We start from the raw sequence: 23352 nt of genomic DNA, 5'->3' as shown, positions 1-23352 counted from the left end.
TTGCACTCTAGCTGGTGACAAGAGTGAAACTCTGTCTCAAAAAAAAAAAAGATAAAAAGAAAACCACCAATAGAAAGCAGTTTAAACAATGTTCATGGTTCGATTACGCAAAGCCTGTGTTGCAGTCATTTCACTGATGTCTTACCTTCTCCTACCTAGCTTGTGGGTGATTTGAAGACAAAGACTTTTCTGTAACCAGCCATGTTATTCACTTCCTGGACAAGTATTTGGCCCTACAAATGTACCTAACCTGTTTCATACCCTCTGGCATTTTCCATGATGCAAGGCAGCTTTCCAATTATATTGATATCATACTTTACAGTCTACAAAATGTTTTTATGATCATATTCCCATTAGGTCCTTAAAACCTCATTGTGAGAGAGACATGCATAATCATTCTTTTGCAGATGGAGAAGCAGAGGTTTACTTGGCTAATTAAACGACAGAGTAGGGAGCTGAACTCACGGTCCAACCGTGTCCCTATTTGGTGTGCACCGCACCTTACTGTCTCCCAGGAAAACCTGCTTCCAAGCTCAAACTCTTCGTAGGCTAGGCAGCCTATGGAGGAAAGCAACGGAATGTATTTATGTCCTTGCAAAATGTAAATAAAACCTTAAGCGTCCAAACTTAAGGCACCCCATGTGATGTGAACATAGAGTAACATTTACATGTGTTCCTGCGGTAGAGACCTTGACTCTTATCCTGCCCAGCAAGGTGATGGAGTGGGGAGTCCCTTCTCCCCTATGGGCCTCAGTTTCCCCTCTGTGGACTTTCAGAATCTAAATTCAATGGGGCGGAGCTCTTCCACTCCCTCGCAGCCTAAGGTGGTTTCACCCTGGCCTCTGCGGTGAACCCACAGCAAGTAGCATGACGGAGTCCCAGCGAGAGTTCGGAGGGGCGTGGCCCCCAAGTCCGCCCGGCCTCCCCTGAGCGGTCGCCAAGCCTTGAGCCGCTTGCCAGGGAGGGGCCGGCCTCGCCTGAGGCGGGGCGCCGGGGCCAGCATCCCGAAAAGCCCGGGGAGGAGGCCGGCAACCTGGACGAAGCCTAGCCGGCCCTGCGAGATTCCAGGCGGATTCCCACGGCCGCGAGGGTCGGCACGGCGCCGGTGCGGACAGCACTTCCACGGCCCGCCGCCAGGGCGGGGCGATCTACATCAGTAGCTCCTCCCTCCCCCGCCCGCCCGCCCTGGGAGGAAACTGCGCGTGCGCCTAATTAACACCGCCCAAGGACACCGGGGATTAGCGCAGGCTTTACCCGCAGACCGTAGAGTCAAGAGGCTCGTACGATGATCCTTGGGTCTAGATTCCTAGAGCAGTGCTACTGGGTGCTTGGTGAAATTCCAGATTCGTGGGTCCTGTCCCCAGCAGCCTGGGTGAGACCCAGGGGTCTTCATTCCGAGGTCTCCCTAGGTAATTCCGAGATAAGCGGTTCTCCTTAGCTGGACCCACCCTTTTGTTGCAGAGAAATGACTGGCCCACGTTCTTACAGAATAAGGCGACAGAGGCTGGTTGAGAACCCAGATCTCCTGACTTGCCCTCAAGCACGTGCCCTACTGTGCTCTTTCCCTTCCTCATTTCCAGGGCATGGTTTAATCAACCCCAGGCAGGCTGGCAGGCAGTTCATTCCCATTAGTTGGGCTAATTGAAGACTGAAAGTCCCTTTCCCAGAAAACCAAAGAACCCCATCCAACAGCCCCACATCAAAGCTCCACTCTCAGCTCCGACCCTTGGCCAGTATTGCCTCAATATGCGTAGGATGTTGGGCACCCAGGAGAAAGCTATCCCCACCCCCTCAAGCAAACAATGGCCTATTTGGGTGTACACACACCCCACATTCACAGTCTTCTCAGTATGTGAGCAGGAAGGACTGTCTGTACACGGAATCACAAACAACCCACCAAGAATGTAAAATGCTCCCATGTCTACTTGTGTGCGTGTGTGGAGTTTGGAGGAGTCTGACCCAACCCTGTGTGCCGGATTCTGGCTTGAGTTTAGGCACGTTCAGTAACAGGCCAGCTGGATCATGTATGCAGACAGCCATTCTCAATGGCCCTGGATGGGAAAACGGACACTCCTTTGCATCTCTGCATGAGCGGCAGCTGGGGATGCATCGGGGTGAGCAGAGTTGAGACTCCCCTACACTCACAACCCCTGCTGTTTGCAAGCTCCCTCCCCAGGACACAGCCTTCAAGACAAAGTGTGCCGGTGTGGAGGGGAGCGGGCTTGGGGCTGCAGATGCTGGGGCTGTACTCACTCTCAGAACTCCCATCTCCCCGAGCAAAGCGGCCAGGCTACTGAGAGAGCAGGACTTCTATTCCCTGGGAGGGTCCTTGGGGCCATTCTGGGGGATGAGGTGGGTGTCCTCAAGGCCATTCCAACACTCTGTGGAGAACCACGTCATCTTCCTCTGTTCCTCCCAAACTGCTGCCCCTCTTTATCTGTCCTGTCCCAGCCTGGCTTGTCTCAAAACCTCAAGGCTGCAAGTCTTTCCGAGAAAGCCAGGAACACAGCTGCCAGTTCCATTCCCCAAGGGGGGAGTTCCAACTCTCCCTCCTGGCTCCAGATGTAAAGGAACAGCTGTGGGGTGGCAGGAAGCCCAGTTGGCAGCTAAGCAGGATCTGGGAAGATGGAGAACGAAGGCGGGACAGGCAAACGGCAGGATTGTTATGATTCTAAAGACCCAGGAAAGAAACCGTTTCATCCCCTGGCCCGGCAACTGGCTGATAGGCCTTGCCAAATCCCTTCGACGCTGCCCTCCAGGCCTGCCCACCCCATCCTGGCAGCCTGGGATGCTGGCAAGACCTTCCATAAACTCCATTTTCTGGTTCCCACTTAATCTGAGAAGGGAAACTTGGCTTTCTTTGTCTGACCCCACCCCTGTCCTTAAAACACGTACCTCCCAAGCATGAGATTTGGGTAAGTGAAGAATGGTGGGGGAGAGAGGAAGGAAGGTGGGAGAGGACTCTGGCACTCTCATCTGGCATCCTCCAGCCCCTCCCTCCTCTGGGCAGTAACCCAGAATGCAGGGTGCCAGGCTGGGTGTCTGCAGACAGGGCTGCTGCGAGCACCACTCACTCTCCTGCTGTGCCAGGGTGATAATGCATGACCAGGCACCCAACACTGGACTCAATAAGTAATTATTTCCCAAGTGATCACGCCCTGCTCTGGTCTAACAAGCCTGCCAAGTGCTACACCCCATCCCATGCCTTTCCCCACCTGAAAGGACACAGGACATCACAACTGCTTCCGTTTTAGGAAAAATAGTTTAATGGTAGGTTTGTAACCTCTTTTCTAGATGAGGTCCCCTTCTCGGTGGAACCCCCACACCAGTGCTCTTCCCATGCCTGCTGGGAGGTAGCAGCCCCTCTCTGGAGGGCACCCACCCATTCCCAATGGCCCTGCCCTCCTGGGAGGCCGGTGCTGTGTCTAGGCCTTGGTGGGGCCATCACTGTAGGTTTTTATAAAAAGTGGGCAGAATACTCTACTGGCCTCTTTCCTGGATGCATGGGACCAGCCCACAGCACCTTCCTACCCCTTAATTAAATAGCCCATTAAATAATCTCTTGGTGCTGGCAGAGAGGGGGTGCCACAGCAACGAGCCCCCTGCCCTGGCCGGGCTCCCATGGTTCCAGCGCCCCCACCCTGACTGGATCTCGGCTCCATAAGAGCAGCCAGGGGCATGGCCTCATCTCAGACCTGGCCAGGCCCAGAACTCCCTCCCCAAGAGGGGGTGAGTCCAAGTGGGTCATACTGGCACCAGGCACCCCCACAGCCACGGATGGGGGTCACCCAGACAGCAGAGTAGGCAACCGACAGGCTACAACTCTTGCCCAGGTCAGAAGGATGTGAGGTTCTTGACGGCTCCCATCTCCAGCATCCGCTTAATGGCCAGGGCCTCTTGGGAGACATTATGGCCTGACCCCTGTGGAGACAGCCCAGGAAATAAACTGAGGGACTCCCAGGGACCTCTCTATCCCCAGGAAAGTCTCCTCGCCCCTCCCCATGGCCCCACACTTCTTGGGAGCTCCTTTTCCCAGGCTGGTTCTTGGAAGGAAGACGAAATCCATGTGGCTGAACATGGAGGATGCTGGCCAGGGAGTCCAGATGCTTCGGTTCCAGTTCTGACTCCAGGAGTCACCTCTGGGTCTCAGCGCTGCTCCCACTCACCCAGTGTCCCTCTGACTGTCTGCCCATCCGCCCCCTGCCCCACTGTGCTCATGAGCTAGGCACTTACCACCATGGACTTGAGCGTGATCTGCTCATAGTAGTGAATGGTCTGCTTCTTGTTGTAGGCATCTGGGTAGCCGAAGCCGGCAATGTGCACCAAGTCACAAAGGTGGAGGGCCAGCGTGATGGCCAACAGGCCTGTGGTGGGCTTCTGAGGAACAGGGGCAAAAGGGTGTTAGCGGGAGCCCTGCTCCTCCCACCGTCATCTCTGCCAGCGCTCTGCACTGGAACTTTCTGCAGTCATGGAAACGTTCTCCATCTGTGCTGTCCAGCAAGACAAGCCATGAACTAATGAGCATGCAAATGGGGCCAGTGCAGCTGAGGAACTGAATTTATTTTATTAATTTTTAATTAATTAAATTGTAAATTTAAATCGCCACATGTACTGGATGCAGAGGTGCATATGCCTATAGTTCCAGCAACTCAGGGGGCTGAGGTCAGAAGACTGCTTGAGCCCAGCAGACCTGGGCTGTCGTGCGCTAAGAATGCACCTGTGAAAAGCCGCTGCACTCCAGCCTGGGCAACATAGTGAGACCCCCATCTCTAAAAATAAACAAATATAAATAAGTAAATAGCCACATGTGCCTAGTGGCTACCATTCTGGATGGTCCAGCTCCATACACTTGGGGGGAGGCCTGGGGCCTCTAGAGATAAGACTAACGATCAGAATGACCATCATCATCATATCAGCTACCTTTTAAACACTATGTGCCAGACACTATGTTTAGTATTTTACCTACCTACCATAAGACATTATCTCATCCAGTCTCACAAAAACACTTGGGGGTACATATTATTAGCCCCCTTTTACAGATGAGAAAACCGGGGCTTACAAAAGCGTTAAGCAACTCATTCAAAGGAAAGGAAGTGGTCTGCCCTCCTCCTTGGAGAGCCTGACCTCATTTAGAAGACCTGGGGGCTCTGACATGCACTAGCTGTGCGACCCTCTATGGGGGTGGCGCTCTATTTTTTTTTTTTTTATAGAGATGGGGTTTCACCATGTTGCCCAGGCTGATCTCGAATTCCCGGGCTCGAGCGATCTGCTCACTTTGCCTCCCAAAGTGCTGGGATTACAGGCATGAGCCACCGTGCCTGGCCTCTCCTTCTTTAAAGCAGGACAGCAGTACCTTTCCCATCCACCTTACTGGCTGCTCTAAGGACCTCACTTGCTCATGCCTAGTTCATCCACAGTGATGGGCAGCCTGATATTCTCACTTCTCCAACCTCGCCTTCCTCAGCTTCAGCAACCTGCTTTGCACACAATTTCAGCTGCCCATACCCATTTGGGAGCCATTCCTGGACCTCATCAGGCCTGTCGACACGCCAGCTTTCTCCCTCTTGGAGCTCTCCTGTCTTCTCATCTTCCACTCCCTGGCTGGGCCTTCTTTTTCCACCTTTGTTGCTTTCACCACCAGTGTGTCATCTCATCCAGTTGGGCTGACACACTTCCATGGCCTTCTAGCCAGCTCTGCCTGCTCACAGGCTCCTTACACTCACCAAATTCCTCCTCTTCCTGGCACTCTATTAGTTAAATATGTTACCATCCCCAATGCTGTCCAAGCTAGAAACCCAAAATTGGTCAGAAATCTCTCGATTCCACTTGTAAAATATATAAGGCAGAATCGTAAGAGAACCCCAGTGACCCTAACCCTCACGTAATCTCCTCCCTTGCGCATGTGGGGAGCCCGTGAATATGATGTGATTATGTGACTTTACTTTATATGGCACAGTTGAACATAAGAGAGAGGCTGTCCTGCTGGGCTTGACCTAATTACCTGAAGGTTTAAATCCGGGTGTCAAGACCAGAAGCGGAGAAGGTCAGAGATCTGAAGCACAGAAAGGATCTACTGTGCCATTGCTGGCTTGAAGATAGAGGCTGTACGGCAAGAAATGTGGGCCACCTCTAAGAGCTGAGCATGGCCCCCAGCCTCCAGCTGACAGCCAGCAAGGAAATAGGGACCTCAGTTCTACAATTGGAGGAACCAAATTATTTCAACCACAAGAATGAACCTGGAAGCAACATTTTCCCCTAAGCTTCCAGATGAGAATTGTCTGGTTGACAAACCGACTCCAGCCTTGTGATAGCCTAAACAGAGAACCAGCCACACCCTGCTGTTCTGATCTACAGGACTATGAGCCAGTACATGGGTACTGTTTTAGCCCGCTAAACTTGTGGTATTAGTTAAGGAGCAATGGAAAGCTAATACAGGCTGGGTGCAGTGGCTCACACCTGTAATCCCAGCATTTTGGGAGGCTAAGGTGGGTAGATCACCTGAGGTCAGGAGTTCGAGACCAGCCTGGCCAACATGGCGAAACCCCGTCTCTGCTAAAAATACAAAAACTAGCCAGGTGTGGTGGCGCATGCCTGTAATCTCAGCTACTTGGGAGGCTGAGGCAGGAAAATCGCTTGAACCTGGGAGGTAGAGGCTGCAGTGAGCTGAGATGGCACCACTGCACTCCAGCCTGGGAGACAAAGCGAGACTCGGTCTCAAAAAAAAAAAAAAAAAAAAACCAATACAATGTTGAGTCCATTTCCTCCTTTTCCCTTTCCACCGCCAGGAGCTGGGTTCAGGTCCTGGCCCTCTCTCATCTCCCTCTCCAGCCTCCTCTCCATCTGTAATCCCATGCATGGCATGAAACTCCTCCTTGTTGCCCTTCAGTGCCACTTGTACTGGAACAGTTCAGTGCTGGAGATGCCGCCTGCTCTGACCAAATGGAATGCCTTTCCCCAGCTCTCTGCCTGATCCTTCCAGACCCAGCTCTAGCACCACCTCCTCTCGGGAGACCCCCAGACATCTCTCAGCAGATATCTGTCCCTCCTCTGAGATTCCACGACATTGGGAACAACTCTCCATTGTGGAATTTTATCACTCCACAGTGCAAGCTGCATTCTTACTCTGCTAGACTGAGGTCCCGTAGGGCAAGGAGCACAACCTACTCGCCAAGCATGCAGACTTGGGGCCTGCCATTGAGCAGTCACAAAAGCAGCTATTCACCACCGAACATGGAATAACAGGAGATGCTCAGTAAGCAATAAAATCATTTATTCAAAATCTGGCAAATATTCAAAGAGCAGGCCCTGTGTACCGGTCTCCAGAATAGATATTTTACATCATTATTATTTTTTAAAATCCTACAACAGCCTTAAAAGGTCATTATGGATATTATCCCACCATACAGGCAAGAAAAACAAGGCTCTGAGCAGTTGACCTGCCAAGCCCCACACAGCACACAGCACAGCCAAGCGCCATACCTGTGTCTGCTGGCACCTCTCTCTCACCATCCCACACGGCCTCCCCAAGGGGCTCCAAGATATGGGGGGAAGTACTTGGGAAGCTACGAAGTGGGTTAAAGCCCACCCACTGAAGGCTACCAGGGCACTGCACTCAAAACCATAACTTGCTATGGCTCAAGGACATCAGGTTAAAAAGAAGAAACACATATCCTGGGGTCGGACACAGTGCCTCACACCTGTAATCCCAGCATTTTGGGAGGCTGAGACACGAGGATCACTTGAGGCCAGGAGTTTGGGACCAGCCTGGGCCACACAGTGAGACCCCCATCTCTACAAAAAAATATAAAAATTAGCCAGGCGTGATGGTGCATACCTGTAGTCTCACGGCTACTCAGGAGGCTGGGGCAGAAGGATCGCCTGAGCCTGGAAGTTCGAGGTTACAGTGGGCTATGATTGCACCACTGTACCCCATCCTGGGTGACAGAGTGAGACCCTATCTCTAAAACAAAACAAAAACCCGTAACTTGCAAAACTGCATGGACTCCCTGCATTGACACACCATCCGAAACCATGACATGCAAGACAAACTGTTGAAACTCCAACTCTTATAACTCATTCAGACCAGTGTTTCAAGATAAAATCACAGATGAAGTATATCTCATAGTAACCGCATGGCTCAAGTTGTTCCACAGATCAGACCACTGATTGTTCCAGCAACTCCCCAGGTGACAAATTCTGACCAGCGCCTGCCAAAATCATCCTCTCATACCAGCCCCTAAACCAGATCCAGGCCATCCCCATTCCTCCCCAATTAGTAAACGCCCCTTGGTTCTCCAGAGTGTGGACTCCCCTTGCGGCAGCAACTTTAATGACAGGTGTGTTCCTGGAGGGAAAATGCAAACCACTGCCTCTGTTATGGGGTCCTTCCACGGCTTCCTAAGCCCATAGGAATGTCCCTCCTACATCCCACCCAGGACCCTAGCCTTCGGACCCGACTTCCCATCATCACCTGCTTAATCTTCCGTGGCTGTTGCATTGGCAGGCTCAGCAGTTTGTCAGCTGCAATCTCCATGAAGAAGGGGTTGAGAATCCGAATCTGTTTAGGGTTGACATCCCAGATGAGGGGAGGCTGTTTCCAGAAACCCTTTCGCACCTAGGAGGATGGGGTCAGAAGAGAGACAGCAGCAGGTGAAGCCCTGTTTCTCAAATCCAACCTAGTGGTCCTCAGCCAGACGAGGGGCTCCAAGTGATGGCAGAGGCCTTCAGGAACACAAGGCGACAGGAAAGGAAGGTGAAGTCTGTGCCAGAGATGGGAGACCAGGAGAGGACCAGGGAAAGAGAGGAGGAGAGGAGCCCCCTCAGGAGGCCAGGTGACCAGGTGTATAAAGCAGAGGGTCAAAGCCATGGACCACTTCCAAGACCATCCACACAGGTAGAAGGGACTAAAGTTTTAGGCTGTCTAAACACTTGACAAAAAAGCCAGATGGGACAGTTCAGCCTGTGACTGATGGCAAAGTGATGTAGTAAACTCTTTCTGGGGACCGTCTGTTAGGACACACGCCTCATTGCTCTAACCTGCCCTCGGCCTGGAGATGGCTGCTGGAGGGTTCCTCGGCTCCCGAGTTCCTCACAGGCAAACACCTACTCAGAAAGCGTTCCTGTCGCAGACAGCCCTGGAGCGTGAGTGCCTTTGGCTGCTGCCACCTGACGCCTGCAGGCTTTTATACCCAGTTGCTGGGGCGGCTTACTGGAACACCACCATTGGAGGGCAGCCTAAAGCGCTGACTGCCGGGAGCCTAGTTCATGCTGTCCCCACTCAGGCTCTTTAGGACTGCCAGGCCGACATCAAGGAGCGAGAGGTCCTGACTCGGGCAGTGTCCCCACCCCCTGGCCTCAGCCCCCAGTCTGTCCCCCAACTTACCCGCTTCTTATCACTCAGGATGGTCTCAATCCAGTGGAAGTCCATTGCCTTGAAAGCCACCAGGACAAGGAGTGTGTCTGGGTTGTTTTCTACTTTGGGGTCGAAGTGGGCAGATTCAGGGTAGAAGAGACGCATGGTGGTCTTGGAGCCCACGTCACCCTCATAGCCAGCCACTGGGGCATTGTTCAATCTGGGGGTTGGGGGGGAGGATTGCCATCACTAGAGGCCTCTGGGCCTGTGTACAGTCCCTGGCTTGGACCAGCAGTAGGAAGAGACAGTCACACACACCTGATGACCACATCGTACTTGTTGATGGCATCTCCCAGTGAGCTGTTCCGCAGCCGGTGCCCGTTCCCCACGACCACGCAGCGGCGGCACCTGAGGCTGCCATAGGAAGAGGAGTGGTCAAGCCCAGAAGTCACCCCTGCTCTACCCCACGCTCGCGGCCCTGGATCTGCCTGGGCCCATCCCAGGACCACTTCCTAGGCCCCCTCAGCCCCTGGTCCCCATGGAGCAGGCATCACCCCATGGTCCTGCTTACGGTCATGCTGACTTTACACCCCTGGGCCAGGCCATGACCGTTTCACACGGGGGCAGGAAAGACGAGAAGGTGCCCAGACCGGAGTCGGGGGAGTGCTGCCTTACCTCTGGATGTTCTCGGGGATAGAGGAACTGGTGATGGCTAGCACCCGGAGGAGCAGGTCCTCTACAAAAAGAGCCAGGCGGAGGGACTGATGCGACAGCCAGCATTCTGAAGGCTGCCTGCCCTCCCTCCACTGCTCCTCAGAGCCCTGGCTGCCTTCTTCTTCCCCTGACCCTGGTGCTGGAGCCGGGCTCAGAACTTGGGCACTGGGGCCAGGGACAGCAGAGAATAAGAAGCACTCTGGTCGTGGTGAGCCTATGGTGCCCACAGAGCTGGGTGGGAACTTACCACTCCCCTTGGTCCCATAGGGCAGCTCGTAAGCAGATGGCGTCTTGACCCAGAAATAATCCTTAAGCTGCAGGAAGATGGGCTGATCCCGGGAGTAGCTGTACAGAGGTGAAAGCCGGGTGGGGATGAGAACAGAATTAATCTTGATGCCAGAAGCAGGGTTAGGCCCATGACTAATATTATAAGGCTGTCACTTCCCTCCCTGGCTTCACCTAACCCATGTCCACCACCAAGTCTGCTCCTTCCTTCTACTCCTCACACTGAGGCTGCCCTCAATCCCAGCTTGCTCCATGCCCTGCTCTACCCTCCTCACCCTTGAGACTTACTTGCCAAAGAGCTTAGAGGCCTTCCTCTCTGCCTCACCCTGGAGGCACGGCTCCTTCTTCTCTGGGATGGGAAAATAAAAACTGGAGAGAAAAAAGGACAGGAGGCAGAAGCCCCAGTCAGACCCAGGGGCCCATGTTCCCGGCAGCCTAAGCCTTCTCCCATGGCGTGAAGGTCCCAAGGTGCCAAGCAGGAATCATCTCAAGTTAAGTTCCACTGATCCAGGTCTTCCTGCCCCTGCACTCCCTGGGTGAGGGTCCAGTGAGATATCCCAGGCCCTACCCGCATCCACCCTCACAGAAACACTCCGTACCAGTAGCTGAAGGGATGAGGTCATGCGCTGGCTTTTGGAACGTTGCTGCCCTCCTAGGTCCCCCGCTCCATGATGCTCCATCCCTAAGCCCCGTCCCTGACAAGAACCCGTGGAACGACATGGAAGGTGAACTCACAGCTCGATGTACCTCTCTTCCCGGGAGATGGAATACAACACCATGACGACCAGGACCAGAGCCAACATGGCCAGGAGCTTCCAGCCTGCAGGACACATGCACAGAGGAGCTAGAGGCAGAAACAGGCAGGTACAGCCCCCATCCACCTTCCCACCTGCCCTCTTCTGAGCCCCTCTGACCCCTAACTCAACAGGAGCAGTCTCTGGTCCTCTCCTGGCCCTGGCTGAGGGCTTGACGCTGATTGTACCCAGTGTCCTTCAAGATGAAGAGAAGGGCCCCTGGCTCCCTGTCTGTCCCTCCACAGCCCCCAGCGGTCCCAGGATCCTGCTGAAGACGGCTTCTGGAGGCCCATCCTCCAGGGTGGGGGAGCCCTCGGACGACACTCACGGGACTTGCTGACCATGTTTCTCAGCAGGCAGCAGGATTCCTGGGGAGAGCTGGCATCCCGGCTGCCTCGGGCCACCTAGGAAATAGGAGTCACAGGTGTCTGGTCGGCTTCACAAACTCTCCTGCCTAGACACTGGAGCAGGACACACCCACTGTCCGCCCCTCCCTTCCTCCAGAAAGCAGGAACCCGTTCCCTTGGGGCAGTCATCCTGAGGGTGACCTTTCTCATCCAGGATTCCTCCTAACTTCCCCAAGGGTGGCATCAGGGATCCAGGTGAGTCCCGCCATGGAAGGGAAAACCGAGGGTCCAGCCCTCACAGACTTGGTCCCAAGCCAGGCTGGCCTACTGCAGCCTCTATGCGTGGTTCTTCTCACCATCCCCTTCTGCATTTTGACCCAGGAAGCGCCAACTCCAGGAGGCAGACAGCTACCCCCGCCCACTGTTGACACGAAAGTTAAGCCAACTCACTGTGTGAGCGCTTGAGTCCAATTTTACCCAACAGAGGGTCACCTATTCTCCACCATCCAAAGCGTCCCTTGGTCAGTGCCTGCCTCTCCATCACCAATCCAGCCAAACAGGTCTGCTCAGGCCAGAGGCCGGGAGTGAGGGTGGGGCTATGACATGGTCCTCATGAGGGCTCCTTGATCCCTTCTAGACTCTAATCAAATGCACACAGTGCTCACGCCTCCCCACCGGCCAAGGGGTAAGCTCAGGGAGGGAAGCTGTTTGAATGGGGAGCACAAGGAGCTGGGAGGGTCTGGCCAGCCAAAGAGGAGTCAGGAGATGCTTCCAGTAAGGGCGAAGACAGTAAGGTGAGGACTGTGCACGGGAAGGGGTGAGCTGCTGTTCCCCCATCACACATGCAAAGGCTGCCTCACAAGCACCAGCTCAGCCAGGGCCACGCCGCAGAGTGACTGCAGAAGAAATTCCTGTGGCTTCCACAGGCACACAAAGAGGCACCAGATGCCACGTGCCAGTTTCTTCCATCCACGCCATGCTTCCTGATGATCTGGATCGGAAGAGTCACTTGGACCACTTCCTAAATACATATTTCAGGTCCCTTCCCTGGAGACCACCGTGGTCAGCCTGAGTATGGCCTGGGACGGGCATTTTCACAAACAGCGCATGTGAATCTGACGGTCCATCAGGAAAGGGAGGCAAACACTAGTGTTGTGCACCAATGGAAACCTTCCATGTTTTCATAGGAGCTGGGGATAGCATCTGGACGAGGTCTGGTCCATTTTACACACCATTAACCAATGACCCTCAGCCCTGTCCTGTGATGAAGTCAATGTCCTGCTCCCCAGCGGACTCATTCCCGAGCCCACAAACACTGAAGAATCAGAGTCTTGAGTCAGAGGAAACAGCCAGGCAGGGACCAGGGTCAGATTCCCTTGGGAGAGTCAGAAGCACCATCCCCAAACCCCAGAGGGCATGGAGCCTGGCCCTGTCCAGTAAAGAAAAGTGATCGAAGCCGGACGCGGTGGCTCAAGCCTGTAATCCCAGCACTTTGGGAGGCCGAGGTGGGCGGATCACAAGGTCAGGAGATCGAGACCATTCTGGCTAACATGGTGAAACCCCGTCTCTACTAAAAAATACAAAAAACTAGCCGGGCGAGGTGGCGGGCGCCTGTAGGCCCAGCTACTCCGGAGGCTGAGGCAGGAGAATGGCGTAAACCCGGGAGGCGGAGCTTGCAGTGAGCTGAGATCCGGCCACTGCACTCCAGCCTGGGTGGCAGAGCGAGACTCTGTCTCAAAAAAAAAAAAAAAAAAAAAAAAAGAAAAGTGATCGGTTTGTAATCAGCACAAGTTCCCAGGTAAAGGTGTTGTCCTAGTAACTTCCCAGACAGCTCTTCTGAAAGGGGCATGCCTTCCCTACCCCTCACCCCACGGCAACCTCTGAGTCATTCCCTACACACGGCCCTCCTCCTCGCCTTCATAGCATTTCCCATCTGTCATCAGCTTAGTTACTTGTTTGCTTTCTGTCTGTCTCCCCAACTGAGATATAAGCTCTGGGCGGGTTGGAATTGGGTCTGTCCCGTTCGCAGCTCTAGTCCCACATGTAGCTCGCTGCCTGGCACACAGTAGAGTACATCAGAAAGTACTGAATGTGTACCAGGCTGGTTACCGTGGACGACCACACCTCCCTCTCTGACCTGCAGTTTCCTTACTGTCAAACTGAGAAGTCAGCCTATTCCCGCTGCTCAAAAAAGGCCAGATCCGTCCCATGGGCATCCCAGAGTCATTCTTAGACAAGTGGAATCTTTGGCCCCCTTCCAGACCTATAAAATCAGAATGTGCATTTGAACACGATAGCCTGGCGATTCATATATCTGTCTGAGTTTGAGAAGTACTGGTCAAGCCTGATGTTCTTGATTATGGCTGAAGAGGAGACTCACCTGAAGTACTTAAATTGTTTTTTTTTTTTTTTTTAAGTGAGTATCTGGGCCCCAACACCTAGAAATTCTGAGTTAATTCATGTAGCCCAGCACTGGAATTCGCTGAAGCCCCCTGGGTGACTCTAAAGCGCAGCCAAGGTTCAGAACCACTGGTCTGGATGATCTGTGGGTGATCTGAAAGCACACTTCTCAAACCTTGATGTGCACATTGTGACTCAGAGGGTGCCAGATGGGGGTGCAGGGCAGGCAGGGATTTGCATTCTAACCAGCTCCCTAATGGGGCCTGCTGTGTGGCTGGAACGACTCTTTGAGTTGCAGTGCTCCGAACCAGGATCCCTCCAGCTCTAACACTTCAGGACCTTATGAACTGCAGCCTCTCTCACCCTCCCTGCTCCCTCTCTACATCTCCCTTGCATGACCAGCGTGCACTTCATCTTCCTTTCTATTCATAAGTCACAGCATTGGCTGCACAATGCAATGACCTGAGGAGCTTCAACATTTACTAGGCCCCACTCTCCAAGATGTTTATTTGATTGGTTAGGGGTGGGGCCCAAGCATGAATAGTGAATAGTGAAACGAACCAGCGGCCCACCTCCTCTGTGATTCTAAAATGCAGCCTGGGTGGGGAAACACTACTCATTTCACCTTTTGTGAAAGACAAATACTCAGACATCCTCCAGGGCTGTCCTCCAGGGAAAAGACCTTTGGCGTCAGAGGTGAGCAGCCCTAACCAGACCTGAACAACAAGACAATTAGCCCTTCTTCGACCTCTTCCCCAGTAAAGTTCTACATTGTCTTGTCTTCATTCCAAAATAGCGTCAGTGTTGCGCTAAGTAGACTGGGCGAGTCTTAGGGCTTGCTCTGCTATCGAGCGATTTCACGAGCCCACCCCCTCCCCTTGTGGGGCCAAGCGAGAGGACTGCTCAGTGGCCCCAGGCATTCCAGAGCTTCCGGGGCTGGCTGCTGCCTCAAGACAACATGGCGCCTTCTCCCAGCAGCTACCCCACATTGCTGGTCTAGCTCTAAGCATGAAGGGCTGGAGAAAAGCCACAGTAGAATACCTGGGTGGGAAAGCAGGCATCAAATCCACTCGTGTCCAAGGGGACCAGCTTCTCACCAGGAGGTCCAGTGGAGGCAGAAACCATGTCTCCTGCTGCCCAGCATTCATGGCCTAACATACAGTGAGTACTCGGCAGGTACCCGCCAAACCAAGAGAGGCAGAACTAGATATGCCCCCAGGGGCACAGTGTGATGCCCAGCCCCTCAGAGACCCTGGACCCATAAAAGTGATATGGCTTAATGTTCTGGGGAAGGGGTCTGGGAAGACCAGAGGGGCAGACGCTCGCAGTGTACTTGCTGGGTCTGTGATCATAAGCGATCACTTATTCTTACTGTCCTCAGTTTTTTTGTTTTTTGGTTTTTTTCCAGACAGAATCTTGCTCTGTCACCTAGGCTGGAGTGTAGTGGTGCCATCAGCTCATGGCAACCTCTGCCTCCCAGGTTCAAGTGATTCTTGTGCCTCAACCTCCTGAGTAGCTTGGACTACAGGCATGTGTCACCACGCCCAGCTAATTTTTGTATTTTCAGTAGAGATGGGGTTTCTCATGTTGCCCAGGCTTGTCTTGAACTCCTGGCCTCAAGTGATGCACCCACCTTGGCATCGCAAAGTGCTGGGATTACAGGCGTGAGCCACCACGCCTGGCCATCACTGTCCTCAGTTCTGTAGGGAAAACCTGGAGCCCTGTCTGCCTGCTGCCTACCTCTAGACTCTCCTACCTTCCCTCTTCACCCCAAATCCTTCCACCTAGACACCAGATCCACCTCACCTTCACAGAATAGCCTCCAGTCGACTTCTCTTTGCCCTGTGTCTCCCACCTCTCCTTCTCTATTCTCTGACTTATAAACATGCTCAAGCCTCTTTCTTCCTAAAAAAAAAAAAAAACCAACAAACCTCTCTCTGCTCTTCAAGCTACCCCTGCATCTCCCTCGTTCCCTCCAGTGATCAAACTTCTTCACCTGTACTACACCCTCATTTCCTACTCTATCCCCCGACCCCTACACCAGTCCTTCCGCCCTTGTTTTTATTCTGAAATTGCTCTTGCTGAGGCCAGGGACCTTCTAATTGCCAAACCTAAGAAAGGTCTATTGTCAGTCTCCACTGTGCTTGGAGGCCTTTGATGCTGTTGGCCATGACTCCTCCTTGCTTCTAAGTCAAGGTCAAGATTCCCTCCAGGTTTTCCTCCTGACTCCCGGACAGTAGGCTCTGCTGCCGGGGCCCACCCTTTTTCTTTTTCTTTCTTTTTTTTTTTCTGAGAGGGAGTCTCCCTCTGTCACCCAGGCTGGAATGAAGAGGCACGATCCCACTGGAACCTCTGCCTTGCAGGTTCAAGTGATTCTTGTGCCTCCCAAGTAGCTGGGATTACAGGCACCCACCACCATGCCTAGCTAATTTTTGTATCTTTAGTAGAGACAAGGTTTCACCATGTTGGCCAAGCTGGTCTCAAACTCCTGACCTCAAGTGATCCGCTCAACTCAGCCTCCCAAAGTGCTGAGATTACATGCGTGAGCCACCAAGGGTCCACCCTTTAAATGCTGGCATTCTCAGGGGCGCTGTCCTTGAACCTCTGCTTCTCCCCTGCTACACATTTTCACGGGACAAGTTCACTTGTTTTCAGAGGTTCAGCTACTATTCATACACTGATGATTCGAGCTCTTTATTTTCAGCGCTAATTTCTCTTCCACACCCCATCCTAATATTTCTAATATTCTAGCTGGATGATCTTAAATTCCTCAAATGGAAGATGTTCAAAGCTAGCCTCTCTCCTTGCTCCCAACCCCCATATTACCAACCCAGTCTCCCAACACTTCCCTCTTTTTTTTTTTTTTTTTTTTTTTGCGGCAGAGTCTCGCTCTGTCGCCCAGACTGGAGTGCAGTGGCGCAATCTCGGCTCACTGCAAGCTCCGCCTCCCGGGTTCACGCCATCCTCCTGCCTCAGCCTCCCGAGTAGCTGGGATTACAGGCGCCCGCCACCTCGCCCGGCTAGTTTTTTGTATTTTTAGTAGAGACGGGGTTTCACCATGCTAGCCAGGATGGTCTCGATCTCCTGACCTCGTGATCCGCCCGTCTCGGCCTCCCAAAGTGCTGGGATACACTTCCCTCTTTCACCCACCCCTCATGGTTACTAAATATTATCAGTTATACCATTTGCTCATATTCTAGCAAATGCTTGCCAAGCTCCTTACCACAGGCCTGGCATCATAGGTGAAACTGGGGATGCCAGATTTTACAAAACTCAGCCCCAGTGTGAAGGTCACATTGTCGAGACCCTCAGAAATACTTCAGAGTGTAGCCCTCCAGCTCCCCTTCCAGAGCCACAGCCTGGTTCCAGATCCCACCCCAAGTTACAGCTTCCTAACTGGTCTCTTCACTACAAGTGTTTCCTCACTCATGCCCCTTCCTGGAAACTGCCAGCATGGTATCCTTCTAAGAAATGATACGGATCAAACCACCCTCTCGCTTCAATTGCTCCGCATTCCTTACACGAAGCCAAGGCTCCTTAGCAGGTAACCAGGCCCCTTCAGTCTGCGGCCATGAGAATTGCAAATGCATCTCTTACCCTCCTCCCAAGCACACTAAGGGAGCCACCTTTTCCCTCCCACTGTAGCTGCCACATCCCTTTTCCACCTTTATTAAGGTGCCTGCTATGGTTTGAATGTGTCCCCCGAAGTCCACGTGCTGCAACTTGATCCCCAGTGCAACAGTGTAGGTAGGGCCTAATAAAAGGTGTTTAGATCATGGAGCTCTGCTCTCATGATTGGGTTAATGCCATTATTGTGGGACTGGGTTCCTTATAAAAGGCCAGTTAGGTCCCCTCGTGATCTGTCCTGCCATTTCACTTTCCACCATGGGAGGATGCAGCAAGAGGGCCCTTGCCAGAGCAGCCCCTTGATCTTGGACTTCCCAGCCTCCAGAACCATGAACCAAATAAAATTCTATTAATTATAATGTACTCAATCTGTGGTATTCTGTTACAGCCACACAAAACGACTAAGACAGAAAATTGGTGCCAACAAGTGGAGAGGGGAGGAGAAAGCAGGGGAGGGGAGGGGAAAGCAGGAGAGGGGAGAGGAAAGCAGGGGAGGGGAGAGGAAAGCAGGGGAGGGGAGAGGAAAGCAGGGGAGGGGAGAGGAAAGCAGGAGAGGGGAGAGGAAAGCAGGGGAGGGGAGGGAAAGGAAGAAGAGAGAGAGAGCAGAGAGGGAGGGAGGGGAGGGAGAAAAGGAGGGAGGGAGGGAGGGAGGCAGGCAATAAAGAGGGATTAGAAGATCTGTAGGGAAAGTCTGAAACTTCTTAAACTAAGTGGTTGTGATCAGAATGGTGGTAGAAATATGGATGGTAAAGGGGATTCTGATGAGGTCTCTATATCTGAAGATTAACGTACTGGAAACTGACATAACAGTCATCCTTGTTATAAAGCAGCAAAGAATGTGGCTACATTACGTCCAAGTCCTCAAACTGTATAGCAGGCAGAACTTAAGAGTGATAAACTAGGCTATTTGGTGGAAGAAATATCTAAGCAGCAAAGCATCTGGGTTGCTCTATGACTTATTTTAACTGTATACTTATTTTAACTGTAAAATGTGAGAAGAAATAAATAATTTAAAGATGAAATTTATAAAGAAAAGCAGGGTTGGGTGCAGTAGCTCACATCTGTAATCCCAGAACTTTGGGAGGCTGAGGTAGGCGATCATTTGAGGTCAGGAGTTCGAGACCAGCCTGGCTGACATGATGAAACCCCATCTCTACTAAAAATACAAAAAAATTAGCTGGGCATGGTGGCACACACCTGAAATCCCAGCTATTAAAGGCTAAGGCAGGAGAATGGCTTGAACCCGGGAGACAGAAGTTGCAGTAAGCTGAGATCGTACCACTGAACTCCAGTCTGGGCAACAGAGGGAGACTCCATCTCAAAAAAAAGAAGAAAAGAAAGAAAAGAAAGAGGAAGGAAGGAAGGGAGGGAGGGAGGGAGGGAGGGAATTTATAACGAAAAGCAAAACAGAACTTAGAGACTGGAAGGATTCTGAGACTGGCCCTGTAGTAGAGAAAGAGCTTTCAGGAGAGGAAAACAAGGGTGCAGGCATGTTACCATTTGATAGTTTGATAAGAATATTAGTATGGACCACTTGATAAGGAGTTAGTATTGGCCAGAGACACTGTTTGATAGGAATATTAGTACAATAAGAATGAAGCCAGAGGCTATTCATCAAGAAAATGAGAATGATCCCAAAGGCACTGCAAAGATGACCTGTGATCACAACCCTGGAGTGCCAAAATCTGAAGGAAGTAACTATATCAAAAGCCATGTCTTGGGAACCCGCAGGACCTGTGGCTCACTGTCCAGGGCCACCTCAAGTCTCTGCTCCCACATTTGGGCACAGTGCTCCTCGGCCTCCCCAGCTATGGCTCAAATGGGCCCAGATGCAGCTTGACCTACCACTCTAGAAGGTGCAAGTGGTGAGTCTTGGTGGCATCCACATGGTCCTAATGCCACTGGAGTACAGAATGCAAGGGCTATGGGCCTGGCTCCTTCCAACTAGACTTCAAAGGATACTGCAGACAGCCTGGGGACCCAGGCAGAGACTTGTTGCAGGGGCAGAGCCACAACCAGGGAGCCCTCTGTAGGGCAATGCCCAGCAGAACTGTGGAGTCAGAGCTGCTCAGAGTCCCCAGGAAGCCTAGTGGAGCTGCGGGAGTAAGGGCGTCCTGACACCCCACAACTGCAGAGCTACCAGTGTGCAACAGCAACCTGGGGGAGATGCAGGCACAAGACTTCAACCTGTGAGAGCTGCTGCATGGAATGAGCCCAGCAAAGCCAGAGAAGCAGTGCTGCTGGAAGCCTTGGGGGCCCAGGTCCCTACCCAAGTGTGTCTGGAAGGCAGGACATGGAGTCGAAAAAGATTATTGGACAAGTTGGGATTTAGTATTATTTTCCCTGCTGGGTTTTTGGAGTTGTTTGGACCAGTTGCCCCTTTCTTCTTGCCTATCTCTCCCTTTTGGAATGGAATACCTGTCCTATGCCTGTCCCATCACTGTAGACAGGCATGCTTGATTTCACAGCCCATGACTGGAGGGGAATTTGCTTCAGAATGAACCATGCCTTGAGTTTCACCCACAGCTGACTTAGAGGAGACTGTGGACTTTGGACTTTTAATGTGGTGCTGAAACAAATAAGAATTTGGGATTATAGGTAAGAAGCAAATGTATTCTGCATGTGACAAGGACATACATTTTGGGGACTGGGGCAGAATGCTATGGTTTAAATGTGTCCCTCAAAGTTCATGTGCTAGAAACTTGATCCTAAATGTAACAATGTTGTGAGGTGGGGTCTCATAAGAGTAGGCCATGAGTGCTGTGGGAAGTCAGGGACCCCAAACGGAGGGACTGGCTGGAGCCGCGGCAGAGGAACATAAATTGTGAAGATTTCATGGACATTTATCAGTTCCCAAATAATACTTTTATAATTTCTTATGCCTGTCTTTAATCTCTTAATCCTGTTATCTTCATAAGCTGAGGATGTACATCACCTCTGGACCACTGTGATAACTGTGTTAACTGTATAAGCTGATTGTAAAACATTTGTGTCTGACCAATATGAAATCAGTGCACCTTGAAAAAGAACAGAATAGTAGCAGTTTTTTTTTTTTTTTTTTTTTTTTTTTTTTGAGACAGAGTCTCGCTCTGTCGCCCAGGCTGGAGTGCAGTGGCCGGATCTCAGCTCACTGCAAGCTCCGCCTCCCGGGCTCACGCCATTCTCCTGCCTCAGCCTCCCAGGTAGCTGGGACTACAGGCGCCCGCCACCTCGCCCGGCTAGTTTTTTGTATTTTTTAGTAGAGACGGGGTTTCACCGTGTTAGCCAGGATGGTCTCGATCTCGTGACCTCGTGATCCACCCGTCTCGGCCTCCCAAAGTGCAGGGATTACAGGCTTGAGCCACCGCGCCCGGCCCTGGAGTGGGTTCCTTATAAAAGGACAATGAGATCCCTTCCTGTTCTCTCTCTCCACCTTGCCCTTCTTCCGTCTGCCGTGAGATGATGCAGCAAGAAGACCCTCACCAGATGTGGCCTCTAGATCTTGGACATCCCAGCCTCTGGAACTGTGAGGCAAATAAACTTCTGCTCCTTATAAATGACCTACTTGGTGGTAATGGCAGCACAAAACAGACTAAGATAACATCCTAACCCTCCACATCCTGCTCACTGAGACCATCCCACTCTGGCAACATCTGGCTCAAATGGTTCCTCTCCTATGAAGGTTTGACCTATACTTCCAAATGACTGATGTTTTGGTTCCCATGAAACATTGTTTATACCTTAATTTCAGCACTTAGAGATAACATAATTTTATATTATATGAGCTTTTCATGTCTTGCCCACTATCCCATGACCTCTGAGATTGGAGACATTTTTATACCAAGAGCCCACCAGAGTAAGTGGGAATATGCTTTATGGTATAATGTAATTTTGTGTTATATAATTCTGTGCTTTCCTAGCTTGCCTAAATGACCTCTGTGGTCAGGAACTTTTTTGAATCTGCAGATTCCATTAAACTGCCAAGTATGTAGCAGATGTTTTATAAACATCTGACAAATAAGTAATAACATGTGAATAAAGATGTATTGCATGTTCCATTAACAACTGAAATGTACTGCACGCTCTAAACGCGAAACCAGGATCTCTCAATCTCTGCACCACTGACTTTGGGGGCCAGACAGTTCATTGCTGCGGGGTCTGTCTTGTGTATTATGGGATGTTTAGCAGTCAGCTCTGGCCTCTACCCGCTAGACACCAGTAGGAAATCCCTCTTCTCAGGTGTGACAAAATGTTTCCAGACATTTCCAAATGCTGAGAACCACTGTGCTAGATGCTTCTAAGGGCCGTGCAAGTATTAAATAAGATCTCAACCCGGTGGGTTCAACATGATAATTACCTCCATTGTAGAGCCAGGGAACTAAGGTGAGAAAGGGGTCAGTAACGGGCCTAGGTTGTACAGCTCGTGAGGAGTGGAGCTGGGGCTGGAATTCTAGCTCCTTCACCCAGAACCTCCATATCCTATGGCTTCTAAAACCATCCTGTGCAGACTGGCTCCCTAGCCTCCATGATCCCTGGGATGTCCACCCTGCCCTATACAGCAATTAGGGGAAGGGGCTTCGAGCACATCCAAGTCCTTCAAAGGCTCCACACAGTGACGAAGAGCCTGTCGAGCCCCTTCTCAGCCACACTTCCACACAAGACACAGTCTCTAGCCCCCACAGCCCAGGTGCTCTCTGGAAGCTCTGAGTGCGTGTTCAAGACACACAGCTCTATTTGTGGGATCACTAACGCCTGCCAGCTGGATAACAGACTTCCATGAATCTGACCATTTTTTGCAGCCACATCCCACCACTGGCACAGACTCACTCTCTCCACTATAGGCCAGGTCTCCCGGGCTACGGACTCCTCTGGCTTCCCTGCTAAACCTCAGCGCCGGCCTGGGCTGTACCTGCTTCCACACATCACAGCCTGTCCAGGAGTGAGTCTCCACTGTGTCTGCCAACCCACAGCGATTCCTCTTGGCTTAGTGTCCACTGCCCACGTTCTACAGGGGACTCAAGCTGGACTGTGCAGTTAACGTCATTAATACAACTGCCAGGTACAGTGAGAGCAGAGTACAGGCTGGGGAGTTCTCCCACAGGGTTAGAAACCACCCAATCAACACTTGAATACAGATGGTCCACTAACTGCAAGTCCCCAGAACAGACCGGTCATCTGTAAAACTCCTCCTCAGCTCCAAAACCTCCATGGGCTCCTCTTCTCACGGGGAGAGTCCGGGTCCTTACTGTGACCCACAGAGACACACGAGGTCTACTGGCCAGCACCTCCTCCCTCCTTGCCCAAATCCTCCCAACGCAGGCTGCCTGCATTAGTCTGTTTTCATGCTGCTGATAAAGACATGCCCAAAACTGGGAAATTTATAAAGAAAAAGAAGTTTAATGGACTCACAGTTCCACATGGCTGGGGAGGCCTCACAATCATGACAGAAGAAAAAAGGTACATCTTACATGGCAGCAGGCGAGAGAGAAGGAGAGCCACATGAAAGGGGAAACCCCTTACAAAATCATCAGCTTTCGTGAGACTTACCGCCATGAGAACAACGTGCGGAAACCGCCACCATGATTCAATTATCTCCACCAGGTCTCTCCCATGACACATGGGAATTATGGGAGCTACAATTCAATATGAGATTTGGGTGGGGACACAGTCACACCGTATCACTGCCCAGCACACACCCAGCCTCACCAGGTCTAGGGGGCTAGCTAGGCATGCTCCCTCCTCTGGGCATTTGTGACTTCTGTTCACTCAGTCTACAATGCTTTTCTCTAGACAGGGGCTTGGCTATCGCTCTCCATCCAGCTGTTTACTCAGCTTCTCTACTTCCCAGCAACAA

General features: G+C 51.9%; 1 protein-coding gene across 10 annotated transcripts in view; it reads right to left on the bottom strand.

The window, feature by feature from the left end:
• Positions 1–3243: 3243 nt before the first annotated feature.
• Positions 3244–23352, bottom strand: part of ST3GAL4 (ST3 beta-galactoside alpha-2,3-sialyltransferase 4) — a 61413-nt gene continuing 41304 nt past the window's right edge. For 4 of the 10 annotated variants that reach the window (XM_033206187.1, XM_033206185.1, XM_033206191.1 and 1 more), the window contains 10 exons: positions 11474–11549; positions 11087–11171; positions 10640–10720; positions 10314–10411; positions 10028–10088; positions 9671–9766; positions 9383–9572; positions 8471–8614; positions 4234–4377; positions 3244–3921 (listed from right to left, as the gene is read on the bottom strand). In XM_033206187.1, the coding sequence (XP_033062078.1) occupies positions 3835–3921; positions 4234–4377; positions 8471–8614; positions 9383–9572; positions 9671–9766; positions 10028–10088; positions 10314–10411; positions 10640–10720; positions 11087–11171; positions 11474–11549 (1062 nt within the window). In that variant the 3' untranslated portion in view covers positions 3244–3834. Of the gene's footprint in view, positions 3922–4233; positions 4381–8470; positions 8615–9382; positions 9573–9670; positions 9767–10027; positions 10089–10313; positions 10412–10639; positions 10721–11086; positions 11196–11473; positions 11551–23352 lie in introns of all 10 variants that reach the window. The other 6 variants (XM_033206184.1, XM_033206189.1, XM_033206183.1 and 3 more) reach the window with 5 other exon arrangements.

The sequence above is a fragment of the Trachypithecus francoisi genome, unplaced genomic scaffold (assembly GCF_009764315.1).
Source record: "Trachypithecus francoisi isolate TF-2019V2 unplaced genomic scaffold, Tfra_2.0 Lachesis_group8, whole genome shotgun sequence".
Lineage (NCBI taxonomy): Eukaryota > Metazoa > Chordata > Mammalia > Primates > Cercopithecidae > Trachypithecus > Trachypithecus francoisi.
This window is presented reverse-complemented; position numbering and strand designations above follow the sequence as displayed.